The sequence below is a fragment of the Bombina bombina genome, chromosome 4, assembly GCF_027579735.1.
Source record: "Bombina bombina isolate aBomBom1 chromosome 4, aBomBom1.pri, whole genome shotgun sequence".
Lineage (NCBI taxonomy): Eukaryota > Metazoa > Chordata > Amphibia > Anura > Bombinatoridae > Bombina > Bombina bombina.
In genome coordinates this window covers 1,063,273,412-1,063,291,393 of record NC_069502.1, presented here as the reverse complement: position 1 = coordinate 1,063,291,393, position 17,982 = coordinate 1,063,273,412, and the positions used below count along the sequence as shown (strand labels likewise).

General features: G+C 31.7%; 1 protein-coding gene across 4 annotated transcripts in view; it reads right to left on the bottom strand.

Moving 5' to 3' along the window:
* NRXN1 (neurexin 1) overlaps positions 1–17,982 on the bottom strand; it is a 2,027,363-nt gene that overhangs the window by 1,797,017 nt on the left and 212,364 nt on the right. For all 4 annotated transcript variants that reach the window (XM_053712207.1, XM_053712206.1, XM_053712209.1 and 1 more), the window contains one exon: positions 15,179–15,208. In XM_053712207.1, the coding sequence (XP_053568182.1) occupies positions 15,179–15,208 (30 nt within the window). The remainder of the gene's footprint in view (positions 1–15,178; positions 15,209–17,982) is intronic.

The following is a 17,982-nucleotide window of genomic DNA, read 5'->3' as shown; positions in this document are numbered from 1 at the left end:
TTACTTTGGGGCAATGCCCCGCAAAAGGCCCTTTTAAGGGCTATTGATAGTTTAGTTTAGGCTAGGGGTTTTTTATTTTGGGGGGGCTTTTTTTTATTTTTATAGGGCTCTTAGATTAGGTGTAATTAGTTTAAAGATCTGTAATTTGTTTATTATTTTCTGTAATTTAGTGTGTTTTTTTGTAATTTAGCTGATTTCATTTAATTTATTTAATTGTTTTAATTTAGTTAATTTATTTAATTGTAGGGTAGTGTTAGGTGTTAGTGTAACATAGGTTAGGTTTTATTTTACAGGTAAATTTGTCTTTATTTTAGCTAGGTAGTTATTAAATAGTTAATAACTATTTAGTAACTATTCTACCTAGTTAAAATAAATACAAACTTGCCTGTAAAATAAAAATAAACCCTAAGCTAGCTACAATGTAACTATTAGTTATATTGTAGCTAGCTTAGGGTTTATTTTATAGGTATTTAGTTTTAAATAGGAATAATGTAGTTAATGATAGTAATTTTATTTAGATTTATTTCAATTATATTTAAGTTAGGGGGTGTTAGGGTTAGACTTAGGTTTAGGGGTTAATACATTTAGTATAGTGGCGGCGACGTTGGGGGCGGCAGATTAGGGGTTAATCAATGTAGGTAGGTGGTGGCGATGTTAGGGACGGCAGGTTAGGGGTTAATAATATTAAACTAATGTTTGCGAGGTGGGAGTGCAGCGGTTTAGGGGTTAATATGTTTATTATAGTGGTGGGAGATGTCCGGAGCGGTAGATTAGGGGTTAATAAGTGTAGGTAGGTGGCGACGATGTCGGGGGTGGCAGATTAGGGGTTAATAAAAATAATGTAGGTGTTGACTATGTTGGGGGCAGCAGATTAGGGGTTAATAAGTATAACATAGGTGGCGGAGTTGTCCGTTGCGGCAGATTAGGGGTTAATTAGTATAATGTAGGTGTCAGCGATGTCAGGGGTGGCAGATTAGGGGTTAATAAGTGTAAGATTAGGGGTGTTTAGACTCGGGGTTCATGTTAGGGTGTTAGGTGTAAACATAAATTTTATTTCCCTATAGGAATCAATGGGGCTGCTTTACTGAGTTTTATGCTGCTTTTTTGCAGGTGTTAGACTTTTTCTCAGCCGGCTCTCCCCGTTGATTCCTATGAGGAAATCGTGCACGAGCACGTACGACCAGCTCGTATTGAAGTGAAGTGTGGAGCAATATTTTGCGCTACGCTCACTTTTTGTCTTTCCCGTAATACCAGCGCTGCAGGTAAGTGAACGGTGACAATAAACTGCTCGCCTCTAACGCAAAACTCGTAATCTAGCCGTTTGTTTCTTAGTCAAGAGTTTTTAAAGACCAGTGTATGCTATGCTGTCACGTTACACAAATTGACAATAGCAAGCAAAAATAATAACCAGATATTAAAACATATTAACTTGATTTTTTTTTATCAAGTAAATACAATACAAATATTTATTGTAGTTTATAATTTAATTATATTATATGATAACATGCACCATAAATGCCAATATAATCAATATTTACCTAACCTGTGTATACATACTGTATGTGTGCATATCATATATCTTTGTATCTGTGTATCCAGATATCTATAAGCATTTATTTTAAAATAGGTGTAAGAGAGAGAGAAAATAAGAAAAGGAAGAGAGAGTGAAAATATTTTTTATTGCTTGCTATATAAATATCCAGTATCAACAAATCATGTGCCTTCTAAATGGGTGTTATATTATTTGAAAAATATCTGATAAAACATATATATATATATATATATATATATATATATATCAGATATCATCTTAATTTATTTTACTTTAATCACTTGCAATAAAATCTGTGCACAAGCAGGGGACAGCATTGCACAAGCAGCAGTTTGTGCAATGTTAAATACGGACAAGGACAGGCAGGCGAGTCTCATGCTACTGAACCTCGTCCGCCAGGCAGATGATAAATAGAGCCCTATTTGTCTGTCCTAAAATGTTTTGCTTCTGAATAAATTACAGTAACAGTTACATAACATAAAAACCAAATGTAAGATCAGAAAAAGATTTCATTTAGTGGTTTATTTTTTTAATTGTTTTTTTTTAATTTTTTTTTATTTATATTGATGGAAGTGATCCCCTGACATGATAGTATGTCACTAGTATAGAAATTAATCTTAAAACAGAATTCTCAGAGTATCACACTAACCAGTTTTGATCTTAAAAGGTTAAAATTCTTAAAAGTATCCAGTAAAATAAATTACTAATGTGCTTCCTATACAGGATGATTAATAAGAGAATATGTTGCTGATGGATTTAGCCTCTATAAGTACATCACAATTAAGGAAGAACGCTTGCACTATCTGTCTTTTCTGCTTTATGTACCATAGGCAGAGTAGGCAGATTTGTTTTGTTGAGCACAAAGCTGAAAGCTCTGGTTATTTTGCTGATGCAAGTTTTTCTAAAATCACTAAGCAGGAACTCAGAGAATCAAATGATGTGTTCTTTCATTTTTCTATGAAGCCATATGCTAATGCCCCACCAGACTAGCCTTATGCATTATATTATATTGTCATGAAAAACGTGTTGGGGTGATTAAGTGAAGCAGATCACTGATTTGAAAACTATATTTTCAGTGCTTGGATTGTATATTCCCATAATCAGGAAGACAACATGGTTCATAGTTTCTTACAGTTGCACATTTTATAGGAAATTCACACTTTTTTGAGGATCCCAAATAACTCCCCAGCTCTGTTCCAAGTTTCCAACACAATAGTGCTGTAAGACCTCCTACTTCATTAGTCAGTCTATAAGAATGATTGAAGAATCCCTTTTTTGTGGTGCATGGGAAACATATGTTTGTACTATTTACAGACAAAAATCCTTTGGGTTACTGTACAAAGTTTGCAATGCCATAATTGGTGCAGCACAGACCAAGTGACATAGTCAAATTTGTCAATACTGGAAAAAAAAATCTGCTCAAAACAATAGAAATGAAATATAAACTGTCAAAAAAAACAACAAAAAACTAAATTAAGTGCTTATTGCCCCCAAAGAATCATATATAACCATCCCTTGGTACCACAAATCTCACCTTCCAGTCTACATAGCATACATTCATAAAAATGTTACTTTTTAAAAATAGAAGACCATGAAATCAAATTCAAGAGTCAAAGTTCCCTGCAATTATCCTAAAAGGCTCCATAATTTGTTATAATAAATTTACTTTGATATACCTATAAAACCCTTGTAAAGAAGACAAAAAAAATAAGCTGTAACTTCTGAAAATGGAGTGCTTGTTCCACTTTACAAAGTATACTGACACCTTGTATTAAATGATTAATTTTCATAAGTTTATTTGGCTTTCTGTAGAAACTGATACATAATAAAATCAAACAGAGAAATATTTGTGTATATTTTACAGCCTACACTATTGTGTATTCATTACTGAGGAAATAATTCCTACACACCTCTGCACCCAGATAAAAAAAGCTCATTCTTCAATTGGAGCATCTGTGTAAATTACAATTGAGCATTTTCATTTGATATTTAGTAGTGCACCTTTGGTGTTATTTGTTATTGTCCCCAGTGCTCATCTCTTACTTTTTAGCTGAATTTTTTTATAGAGCAAATTTTAAAGGAAATTTTAAAATTTGTGTGCAGGTTCAATGCATGACTAGAAAGGGCTCATGTATATTATCCATAGAAAAGAGCATTTTTTTTTTTTTTTAAAAAGAAGGAAAGAAAAAACAACATTGTGTTTTAAAATAACCTCTTTTAAATACAACAAAGAAAAAAAAGTCTGTTTTTTAAAGGCCAGGAATATCTAAGAATGAATAGCCCACCTCATTTTGTGTGATGGTATTTATGATATAACTACCTTATGACAGCACAAAAAATCCCCCAGAGGGTGGGGGTGTTTATATTTAAAACGTCCTAGCTTTCCTAAGATTTGAATAAGAACATAATCTCTGGCTTTAACATAAGCTATTACGTTTCTTTGTTTAACTTTTTCCTCTTTCCATTCTTTATCTCTCTCTAGACATAGTTAAGAAGACTTGCTGAAGTTCAATCCGAGCATCAGAAAGGTGAAGAAAGGGGATTTAAGTGACTTAAGTGACGAGCTGGTCTGAGTATTTAAAAAACTGCTGATCTACTGGGATTTTCATGCACAACCATCTCTAGGATTTACAGAGAATGGTACTAAAAAGAGAAAATATCCAGTGAGTGGCAGATGTGTGGACGAAAATGCCTTGTTGATGTCAGAGGTCAGAGGAGAATGGGCAGACTGGTTTGAGATGATAGAAAGGCAAAAGTAATTCAAATACCCACTTGTCACAACCAAGGTATGCAGAATACCATCTCTGAATGCACACCACATTGAACCTGAAAGCAGATGGGCTACAGTAGCAGAAGACCACACTGGGTGCCACTCCTGTCAGCTAACAACAGGAAACTGAGGCTACAATTCACACTGGCCCACCAAAATTGGACAATAGAAGATTGGAAAAACGTTGCCTGGTCTGATGAGACTCAATTTCAGCTGCAACATTCAGATGGTAGGGTCAGAATTTGGTGCAAACAACATGAAAGCATGGATCCATCCTGCCTTGTATAAACAGTTCAGGCTGGTGGTGGTGTAATGGTATGGGGGATATTTTCTTGGCACACTTTGGACCCCTTAGTACCTATTAAGCATTGTTTAAACATCACGGTATACCTGAGTATTGTTACTGACCATGTCCATCCCTTTATGACTACAGTGTACCCATCTTCCGACTGCTGCTTCCAGCAGGATAATGCACCATGTCACAAAGCTCAAATCATCTCAAACTGGTTTCTTGAATGTGACAATGAGTTCACTGTACTCCAATGGCCTCCAGAGTCACCAGATCTCTATTCAATAGAGAACCTTTGGGATGTTATGGAATGGGAGATTTGCATCATGGATGTGCAGCTGCTATCATGTTAATATGGACCAAAATGTCTGAGGAATGTTTCCAACATCTTATTGAATCTATGCCATGAAGAATTAAGCAGTTCTGAAAGAAAAAGGGGTCCAACCCGGTACTAGCAAGGTGTACCTAATAAAGTGGCCGGTGAGTATGTATATATATATATATATATATATATATATATATATATATATATATATATATATATACATATATACACACACACAAGTCCAGAAGGGCCCACACTCTCACTACAAAGATGCCAAAGACCAGGGTTCAGTCCAATGGTTGTAGATATTTAAAAATAAATGGACAGCACTCACTGGATTTCAAAGAAGTGAAAAACTAATTTAATTTGTGACGTTTCAGGGACTTGCTCCCCTTCCTCAGACAAACAGTGATACATGGAAAACATTTAAAGCTCATAAGCCCCTCCCCTGGTTTTGGTGCAATTTTGTGCACATGAGGGGAGGGGCTTATGGACTTTAAATGTTTGCCATGTATCACTGTTTGTTTGTCTGAGGAAGGGGAGCAAGTCCCTGAAACATCATAAAGTAAAGTGAAGGTCAATTTAGAGGAATCAGTGCCTGGTTTTAAATAAACCTATTAAAAACAAGGGCACTTTAATTCAACAAAATTGACATTTCACTTGTTTTCTTCAAAAACTTAACTTTTAATCCTGACAGCCACTCCAGCGATTTCCCCGGCTGTCGGTAGCCTCTTCATATGTCAGAAATGACGAATCCGGCTTCCTCAAATCATGGCTTTCCCCCCGGGGGAATCATTGCCTGAGGCAACAATGTGAGTGGAGGAAGCTGGATTCGTCATTTTGGACCCGTGAAGAGGGCTTGCAAAGGGTGGAGAAAGCGTTGCGGCGGCTGTCAGGATTAAAAGGTAAGTTTTTGAAGAAAACAAGTGAAATGTCAATTTTGATGAATTAAAGTGCCCTTGTTTTTGATAGGATTATGAAAAACCTGGCACCGATTCATCTAAATTGACCTTCACTTTAAATGAGTCTTTCACTTATTTGAAATCCAGTTAAAGCTGTCTGTTTTTTGCAATATATATATAAAATCAATATTAAGCAATGTGACTCGCTGCACATTTTTTTAAATGTGTTAGTTTTCTTGTAATTGAAATGTTCTAAATCTCTTCTAATACTGAAATGCCACAAATGATTTAAAAATATTATGTGGGAAAAATGTGTAATATAGCTATAAACTCCCTTTTGATACACAATAATGACGTTTTGTACAGTGATGTGCACATTGCATTTATATAGCATGATAGCTATAAATGAATGTTCATCATATAGTAAGAATCATTTTCCTACAAGCCTGTAAATAGGGAGTAAAATTGCTAAAAGAAAGTACTTGATATTACGTAGTATTTTAAAACTTTCAGTTATTTGTTTAATATTAATAAAATATTATTTTATAAGCCAGAAAACATTTTAGATTATGTGTAAATTATTGATGTATTTGGTTCAATTCTATGATTTATTGCTTCGAAAGTAAAGGTTCTATTTTTGTAGCATGGGCATAAATTGAGTAGAGATATGTTCTGAAGCTCCTATAGAGCTATTTAATTAGTGTGTAAATAATGAATATAATTCCATGAAATTGGTATGAATAATATATACACAGTATTTCTATCTTCATCTAAGCACATAATCCTCAGAATGTGGTCAATATGATATTTAATTAAAGTGCAGCCACACCCATTCTGTAATTATGCTTTCTTTGTCTTTCAATTACTCCAATGGCAATCTTTTCCAACAAAGATACAATATTTAGTTGTTGTTTTTTAAATATACTGATCCCAGCAATATCATAAATGTGATGTGATGTGATGTGATCTAACACAAAATAAAATATATCCTAGATTGTATTAGGGCACAAAAATTCAAGTTCAAGGTCAAATCAGTTAATACATCTATGTATATTATGTTAGTCTTTACATCAGAAGCACACAAGGAAACATAATATATGTAAAGAAAAAAACCTATTCATACAGTTTACAGAGTACTTACTGTATATGATTTGCTAATGAAACAAATGTATGAAAAAACATCTGAATTTTATTTCTCTATAAATAAGTGGAAAGCATTATGAAAGTGATGTTAACCATAAAATGACATTACATTTGGTTTAATAGTATAAAGCAAAATAAAACCTATATGGAATTATTAACTGCTATGATATTGTATGGAGGTGCATAACCCTAAATAGTTTTCAGACTGTAGAATGGAATACCAGCAATGATGGAGAGTTTACAATATTATGTTATACAGTATAGTCCAGTCATATAGAATACCTAAAAGCTTATAAGACTCTTGCCTCCAAAGTGATCAGTCATACATGACAAAGAAAAACATCAGGATGCAAGTGTATTCAAACAGCAAAATACATTTTCTATTCTATAGCAAGGGACTCAAAATAAACATTTTATAGGGATTTTACATTATTACCCAAAACTATTTTGTATTGGGTCTCTATCTATTGAAGACAGCTTGAGTTGTTTAAATTAAAGGGCCATGAGATTAAAATAAAAAAAAATAAAAAAAATTATTCTATCAGGTGTATATCTTTCTTTCTTTTGCTATCCTTTGTTGAAAATGAACTCCTTTACAAGAGGACAAATGCTCAGTAGTATACAGAAACATTGAGCACTATATTGCAGCAATATTTGCAGCAAAGATTCTAATCGTATAGTTCTTAAGATTTGTGTATAATCCTAACCCTATCTAGATATGCTATCACAATTATATCAATAGAAAGAAGTACATTTGATAATAGAAGTCAATGGCATAGTGAGTTAATATAATTAAGCTATATTAGTGCTGGATTGTTTGTTCTATCTGAAGCATGAAAGTCTAATTTTTAACTTGCAGTTTGTTTTTTTTTTTTATCACCAATGCTTATAAAAATAAACGTTTTTTATAAGTAAAGCACATTCATAGAAATGCATAAAAATATCTGGGGAAAATATGAATATTCTGACTCGTGTATTTTGACCTTTTATTACAATTAGATTGCCATGAATATTTAATACTAATAATTTAGTAATCATTTTCTAACAATGAAAAAATTGCAACTTGTAAAATACTGAAAACCAGAATCCCAAAACAATAAAATCCTGCAAGATTACCAACACTTAGAAAATCACAATCCAAAAGCGATCACCAGTTAGACTGGCTGAGCAGCCTCTGCCTGGGGGGTTCAAGGGGGTGCCCCGCCAATCCTCTGGCATCCACCCCAAGTGAACTTGGGGAATGGGGTTTACAAGGGGGGCTTTGTCCCCCTTGTACCGCCCAGGCATTTTAGGGATTTTATAATTTCAGGATTTTGTTCTTTCTGCATTTTGATTTTCTGGATTTTAGACATTCGGGATTATGATCTTTCTGGATTTCCAGATTCTGTTTTATGGTATTTGGGATTTTGAGTTTAGGTATTTTGATTGCCTCATATATATATATATATATATATATATATATATATATATATATACATATATATATATATATATATATATATATATATATATATGACTGTGCATTCATATGCTTTAAATTACACCACTCTGCAGCCTCTGTGATACAGACCTGTTATGGGTGAACAATTATCTTTTCTACTACACTTTTTATGTCTCTTATCTAACCTGTAATACATTTCTTATATTTGTTCTCAGTGTTAGGTTAGAAGCCCTTTGTTCCTCTTAGGGTACACTACTTCCTTTAAAAAAGAATATTAAACTCCTTTGGGATTCAACACTTTTATTACAGATGACACTCAAATTAACTAACCAACATTTGCTCTTTACACCATGTAAATTCAATATAGTGAACTTTCTTCTGGTTTCCTTTTTATCAAGAGGCCACTGCTAACATCTTCTATATAAAGCCAGCTTTCCAAATCTCTTGATTTTTTGAGTATATTTTATGTTTGTCTTACTTTCATTCTTCATATCCTTTCACAAGCCAAATTATACATTTATATTTTGCAAAACCTCATCAAACTATATGGCTTTTTTGTATTTTAAAAAAAAAACCTTGTGCAACCTTATCTCACTATTCACATTTATCATCCAAATATTTTGTTTTATTTTAATTTGTATTTATTTATTTGAGTTTTCCTTGGAATCTCTTTTATAATTGTTTTCATTAAGGGAGCTCTGCTTTATATGAAAGCTTAGATTAAGGTTAAAGGTTTTATTTTCTGTTAATTTAAAACGTTTATTTTTGTTGGTAAAAATTCATTAGTAATGTTTTACTCATCTTCTTCTTAATTTCAGAACACTTTTATCCAAAGAAAAAAATACTACCCATGTAGTTTTGCAGCAGAATTATTTCTGTTAAATAGAATTGCTGACCATTGAATGGGGACCTTTAATGGGCTAAACTATAATGAAAATTCTTCAGTGTGGGTTGAATCTTATTGGATGTTACTTATTACTGATGATATTGTGTATTCAGCATTCTGATTATCACTATATACCAGATACAGGATATTCAGTGAGTAGGGTTTCTAAACGCCAGTGTCTACTTTCGGTTACACTGTATATGCATATATCTACCTATAGAACTACACTTTAGGTGGAACTGAATTCTCACAGGAACTTACGTTAAATTAGAGCAAACTATTTCTTTTTATATTTTTCAATGAGACAGGGACTGTTCATAGTATTTTGTATATGGTATAACACTTTCAACATTTATGCAATTTTAAGGGAAAGGAAAGTAAAAAATATTCAGACAAAGCATGTATTTTCAAGACACTTTTAAATAAATTTAAATTTTCAAATTTCCATTGCTCTCTTGGCATCCTTTGTTGAAAAGTAATACATATATATCCTACACTACTGGGAGGTAATTGGTGATTGGTGGCTATACACATTTGTCATTGGCTCACCAGATGTTTTCAGATAGCTCCTCAGTAGTGCATTTATGCCATGGAGCTTACTGTAACTATGTGTTTAATCCATCTGCAGGGGCTAAAAACATATTTATATATAAGCAATAGTGCAAAAATAACACACTCTAACATATTAAAGCATTTTCTTTTAGCCCATTTACATCCCTTTAATTTACCTATTTTGTTTCTGTTTTACAATTTTTGCTTTATGTTTTCAGTATTTGCACATTGACTTGTACGTATTTTGTACTTTGTATATTAAAAGAATTGTTGGTTAGGTGATTATTATATGATTATAACTTGTCCATAACAGTTATAAGTTAGTGCTCACCTACATTTTGTATTGTCTGCATAATGTAATTGCTTACATTTTGGGGGAAAAAACATTCTCTAAGGTACTAGTAATATTGAATAATGAATTCAATAGTTAAATAGTTAAATCATTAGCACTGAGTTATTATGCAATTATTTCTATTACACACAAAATATAATAAAAACCATTGTAGAACATAAGTTGGGTGACACAATTTTTAGTATTTCACATTTTACAGCTATTCATATGATGTACAACTAATGTTAATTTGGTGTTTAATATTTTAGAAATAAGAGACATAAATAGAGAGTGTTTTAAATTGGTTAACTAAACATCTGAAGTCTCATTTGCACATATGGCATATACTTTAATTAAGCCTTCTGCATCTGTTTTGAGATCATACCAGGGCATATATTTTGCAGGGGCTGCAGTGATCTAAGGTATCAATCAGGTTTATAGCTAACATTTTTATTGGGTGTATAAATAAACACTTTGACAAATCTAAAGAGATTTTACAAGCTATACCTTTCTCTAGAACCTAGATATTTGCCCTAGTAACACCTAGTAATTGACATGTACTTGTAATTGAAAATATTGTTTAGAATTTGACTTTGAGAGAACATCTATCCATCTATCTGTTCGAATGTCTGTCTGTCTGTCTGTCTGTCTGTCTGTCTGTCTATCTATTGTGTTATAATACATTTAATGAACATTGCAGTCATCTACATAATGGAATGGGAACCTTTCTTCTGAAATCATTACCCACAAATCCCATCAACACATCTGATTAATACTGGTGATGTTGAAATCTTTCAATAAGTATTTTTAGATGAAAATTGATGGCTTCACACACTCTGATCTGTTATGATTAGAATATCCTTCATATAGTGAAATTGTTGGATGCCAGTGCTAAAAATTACTTATCTGGTAGTGTGTGTAGTATCTATGTTTTACAAACATTAAAGCACATTCATTAGAGTTGGTTAAATGAAAGTTGTTACTTAAAGGGCCACTGTAAGTAAATATTTTCTATGCCTGTTACTAACTAACTACCCCAAATATGCTTTTTATCAATAGCATTTCATTAACATATCTCTACCGTATATCAGAAATCTTGTCTGCAAATTTAATTGTTTTCAAACCCACTCCGTGGGTATCCTTTGCTCTGTACCAATCCGTTTACAATACCTAGGTTTCAAAATGGCGCTTTAAACACAAAGTTATTGGTTTAAGTATTTTGAACATGCAGTGCTGGAAATAGTGGGCAGGATAACGTGACATCATTGGCGAATAAAAGATATAACTTTTAGAATGTTATGAAACTTCGTTTTGGATAAAATATAGGTCAGTAGGTTTTAATTAATGTTTATTAACTTTAATATGTTAGTTGTTTAGCTTAAAAATTATAACAGAAAGTAATCCTTTAAATTATGTTTATAAACATAATGATTAATTGTTATTACATGGAGCTTAATGGTAATAGAATAGTGTAGATAAACTGTAGAAAAGGTTGCTGCAAGCATTCTGAAATTTGGAGAATATGGAGATGCTATTTTAGTATCTTCTCATTTTTTATATTGTGCATTAATAAGGCATTACTATGGTATATATTTCTACAATCCCTGTTTCACATATATCATATTGACTAAATCGTTAGATCTGTCAAAGGCTGGTGAATTTGAACTTTAGAATAACATAGGAATTTGACAGGTTTTCCTCTCCATTCTCTGTTAATGTAGTCACCTATTCCTAACTCCACAACTCTAATCAAATAAGGCCAAATGACCAAGAGACAATCTTTATATAAGGACAAATTAAATTCACTGTTAGCTTTATTTCTTTGTTAAGTACTTTGCAATTTTTATTGCAGGCAAAATTTACAGCATTGAAACAATAAAAGATAAGTGCCATACGTTTTATCTACATATTATAAGTCTGCTCTTTCTTTTATGAGCCATAATGCCTAGTCACTAACTCCAACTTGAATATCAATGTCATCTAAGCATTACTTTGAGCGTTATAAACCTAAGGACACCTAAATATTCATAAATTTAATAGGATTACATAGTACCACAAATATCTATCTTGATGTATACAGTGATAAAGGAAAATTAAATAAAAGTATGTGAAGCTGGAAATAATAATGAATTAAAATAGCTTTACATATTGTTTTGTTGTATGAAATTTATGGAGACATTTTATTGGGAAGCATAACCTACCTTCCTTTGATAATTACACAACATTTTTTATGATTATGGTAATACTGGACTAGACCTTTTGCAACAAATAAATGTTACCAGATAACGTATGCCAGTGTCCTTATTTGACATAACCTTGTGATTCCCATCTTGTATTTCAGCTTTTAAGTACTTTACTACTTGAGAAGCCACTTATACATTGCAAAAGATATGTGTGTCAGCCCTCATTAACAGCTAATAGATTAAGGGGATATAAATCACCTTGAAATTACAATAATTTTCTGTATTCTTGGAATAAATCAACACATTGATCTTAAAAACCTTCTGAATAATTAACATATTGTTTGCTTCAATTGTTTTTCATTTGCCAAATTCAATCATCACACGCAATATTTGGAGCTACCCATGCAAACTTGTTACTAGAGTAGAAAACACTAGCCACTTATTTTTGTTGTTGTAAAGCTTGCATTGTTTTGCAATATCTTATCACCTTTGCTGAAGTCAATTAGGGACATATATGTGTCAGGGTTAGGCTTCTGAAGTGTGCAGTGTGCACATCTAGTTCTCATAATTCAATAATTCACAATTTTAATAGTTAAATTACAAAATAAGTCAGCAAAATAAATAATTAAAGTCTACCCATTTGATCCCTATAAATGTTATCTTGTATACCGCATATGTTTATAGCGCTGCGGAATCTGTTGACGCTCTACAAATACCTGATCATAACAATAACAAAATAAATAATTAAAGTTTATATCAAAGTTTTTTTTTTTCCTACATGTAATTTTATATTTGTATTTCATGCCCCTTTTATATCAATCGATTGCAGTTTTTTAATAGCAGAATTATTAATTCTATTTATACTCTAATCAATTCAATTCATTGTAACAAAGACCACTTTCATTTTATTGCTTTTTTTTTACTTGTAATTTAACTTTTTCTTTTACTGTGAAATACATTCCTTATTCAATCTAAAGGTTTGCTATTTTTTAATGTCTTGCCTATGTAAATAATCATCAGAATCTTGGGATGAAATCTAAACAGCATGTGATATTTTAATATTGGATTTACTCTAAATAGTTGTCATTGGCAACCATAAAATATAATGAATACTATATTTACACTTTAAACATTCTATTAGAAGCTGTTTTCTTTCAATCTAAGACAATAAGTCTGAAAAAAAAACAACCCATAAAATGCAAGTTATATCCCAGTATAATGCATATAAAGCTTTGCAATATTTGGAAATGCTTTGGTTAAAGGGGTCTTACTCTTCCTCGATTGATCTTTGTTCGTTGCACCATCTTTACTATCAATGAAGTGTTTGCACACCCTGTTAACACCAATCAGTACAGCTGTATCTTCTGAGTTTGGCTCAGGGACCAGAAAAATTGAGCCAATACTCCTAAAAAAATTAAACTATGATACATATACTGTATGGAAACATAATCCAGCAATAACAGGGGTTTTGTATCCATTTACCTTATGTAGTCTGCACGAAATTTAATGTCTATCTTTAATTTATATCCCCTTTTTTAATGATACGTGTTCTATGGAAATATTCAAATCTTTCTAGCACCAACTAACCAAATACATTTATATAAACAGCATGCGCAACAAAATATGCATTGACGTACAAACAGACAATTAAAGGAAAGCGAAAGAAAGAACGAAAGAAGGAAAGAAGGAATACAAATCAAATATACTTGAAGAACAAATAAAGGAAACTATACAAATTGTAAAATATTCTCAAAGAAAAGTACATAGTTCATTAAATTCTATAAATATGTCTGTTTTAATGTATTCCTTTCTCCTATTAGCAATTAATTTTAATTAACAATTTAAAAAAAATAATTTGCATTTAAGATTAATAAAAAAATTATAATAACTACCTCTAGGTCAAAATGAGCACTGTCTGTTTTAGCACTTTTCCGTTTATATATGACAAATCCATACACATGACATTGCATTTCAACATTTCATTAAACAAGTGTTACACATGGAGAATTAGAAATAAAAAAGTGGTACCTTTACTTTTACCTACAATTTGATGAAATGGTTCCATGAAGAAAGCATTTCCAGACAAAAGAGAACAGAGAAGACAACAAATAAACAAAAACATTCATGAATATATGTAAGTGCAATTTTTTTTACAAAGCTGATGTAATGATTGTGAAAAAAATACACACAACATGATCCAGAGATTGGTACACGTTTGACCAATGGTGGACATGCAGGGACATATTTAAATACTCATGCTACAAAAAAAAGACAAAAAAGTACATTGGTTGATGCAAGCAATTTTCAAACAGATAAATTAGTATAGTGCAAAAACTTTGGTTTCAGCAATCCTGAGATAACTAGTGTGTGCTTTCTGAACCAGCCATGCATCAATGAAAATTAATGGAGTCTGTGATAGATACAATATGATAAACTGAGTGTCATCTCAAGCTAAATTGTAGGCACATTTTGTTTCATTTGCAAAGATTCATCCTGTCCCTTCAGCAGTTTATTTCAATCTGAGCAGTACACAAATGCTGTACAATTAGTTGCACATTTTGTTGAATTTGGTTCAGTTATAATATTGCAGAAAAGGAAAAGGATAGAAAGCATGAACAGAAACAAACAAACAAACAAAAAAACACACACACAAAAAAAAAGAAATAGGGATGGGACTAAAGTAATATGTTCGATTTGCAGTCAAATACAGCTTGAAAATATTTGCCCAATGTTGCAGTGGTCTCAAGCAGCTACAAAACAGCAGGAAACAATGAAGCAGAGTGGAAAAGGAACAGAGCCCATACCTTGGTCGCCCATCATCAGGTGCGCCAGACCTTAAAGGGAAACAAGAGTATAGTCAGAAATGTGCAAGGGAACATGGGAAGAGGTTGCCACAGTGACAAAAAATGGTTTGTGACAAGCAACTGTTCTTCCTGAATGATATCTGTTTCATAAGGGAGAAAAAAACATATTGAAGTCAATCCCTGATGGAAAGACTCAGGACAACGAGTAATTAAACTGTAATTCAAACACTGGATGATCCTGTATTGCATGTTCTTTTAATTAATGTACTACTTGAAATGAAAATATAACAAGAAGATTATTTGGAGTATGTTGGAATCTAACAGAGATAATTATACCGTCTGTCTTTGATATTATTTTTCAAGCTTTTTTTTAATTTTTTTTTTTTTTTTTTTTTTTTAAACAGGAGATTTTATATAATTCAGCAGAAAGTAAAGTTTTGTTATAGAAATCTCACACATGGGCTGGGTCTGATCTTTTTCCCCTCAATAGAAATGAGTGTTTTTTTTTTTTTTTTGATCATTAGAAAAAGAAACTTTAAACACTGAAATGATAATGTTAGAAAATATTTATATATGAAGAAGGGCCAATACAGATGATAAATATTATATGATAACTATTTTGTGTGGAATAATTGAGCATACAGGTATAAATAAGCTGTTTGAGATTATGTTTAATGGCAATAAATGTCCCCAACTGAATTTGTAAAATATATTAGGAAAATGACATTGTCAAATGTTTGATAATATAAAAATACTGGGTTTTAAAGATCAAATGTTGCTTTGAGATATAGGTAAATGCTTAGCAACTTGGAGCTCTGTTAAAGTCAAAAGCAAAGGTGATTAACAGCAGCATCTAAGAACTTTGGTCACAGTGGGAGAAATGAAAGGTCAACTTTCCAAATGCTTGAGATTAGAAGCTACTAGCAAGCAATTGCAGCACTCAAAGGTTTAACCTCTTGGTTTCCAAATATCTTAGACCTCTCAGGAAGCCAAATGGTTAAGGAATGCTGCATATTAAGAGCACCAACATTGCATGAGAGAGCAAGCAGCACAGTAAATGAGACACAAAGTGCTCGAAATGTGGTTGTGCCAAAATAAGATAGGAAATTAAATAGCATGTGTTCAAATTGCATCTGGAAGAATCGGGATAGAAATGAGATTAAATTGCTTGGGAATTGTTTCTGTACATTTCTTGTAACCCAGTGAGTCATGTAGAATATGTCATTTTGGGGCATGAAACACATCTGTACTACAAGATACACTGGAATGGTCTTCTGCCACTGATCTATCAAATTAACTTTCATGTAGGTCAAAATATATTAATGTAAGTAATCATCAACAGTACCACAATGTTATTTATTACAAATTATGTTCCAGTTAGTAAACAGGTGCTTGAAGATGTTTATCTTGCTTTGTTGGTATGTATGTATACATTTTCAGTTTTTATAGTAGAGAAACAAATTTATCTTAAAGATATGTGGTCAAATGTCCAGAATAAATTGTGAATGCAAGGGGTGTCTTATTCCACTCCTTTGGAAAAACGCACAGGATCAGATTTAAGGTCCTTTATTCTCAAGCAGAGCAGTGATAATCCATCTCAAGTGATTTATCTATCTAAAAGATATTCTTAAATCCAGGGCAGTCTAAGGCCCACGAGGAATGGACTTAGAAATAATTGATCTTATGTAAATAAATAAATAAACACATCTTTACATATTCATTAGTGAGTTTAGCTGTATTGTTTTCACTGTGAAACTGATGTGTTATTACATAATTAATTAGGTATTACTGAACATACCATTTTTTTTAAAATAGGTAATATTCCAGTTTAAAAAAAAATTAGACATTTTTTCAAGATAATATATCTATAATAACCCATCAATGTAATAAAAAAAAAAACATAAATCCACAATTACAATTATTACATCCATTAAAAAAGCATAGGTTTTAGGAATATTTTCTAAAATAAGATGAATTAAATGTATTAACTTCTAACAATTGATATTTTATTGTTTATGACCTTTTCAAAAGTTAATAAAGTAATAAAATGCAAATTTACATTCTTAAAGACAATTGAATCCTCATGTATGACTTCAAAAAGGATTATAAATAGACGTAAGGACACAGATATTAAAATATCTAAGTTGAATATGTTTAATTAATTATTCAATTAACTAATTCAATTAATGTAGCAGTAGGTGGTAGTGTGCATGAGCTCTGTTTATTAAACATTTACATTTTCATAATTGAAATAAATAATGAATAATTACATGCATGGACACAAAATATACAAAAATATAGAGTATGCAACTCTTTAAAGTCAGCTATAAAAAAAGGAAATGGAGATTTGAAAGAAACTGATGCATCTACAATAGGGACATGGAAGGGATACCTTAGCTTGAATTAGTTTAATAAAATACAAAATTCCAGATTTTATTTTTGTTAGTCCACCTTATCAACCTTCTTGTTCTTAAATAAAGATTTGTTTTGTGAAGCCAAAGAGATGTTGCACCAACTACTGCACAGTTCAGCTATACCACTCATTGGCTGTATAGACAAAAAGTTTCTTTAACTTTTAAAAGAATAAAAAATAGATAAATAAGAGAGGGTATTCTATCTTGCAATCAGATTTTTGTTATTAGCTTGTCTTACGTATTTAGCTGAAACATGTTTTTCTTTCCTAATTTTAAAGGACTAGATTAAAATTAATGTATGACATCCATGTCCCTTTAACATTAATATAATTAATATTTTCATATTTAGTGTAATGCTATATATTAATATAATATATATTTCTGTGTAGA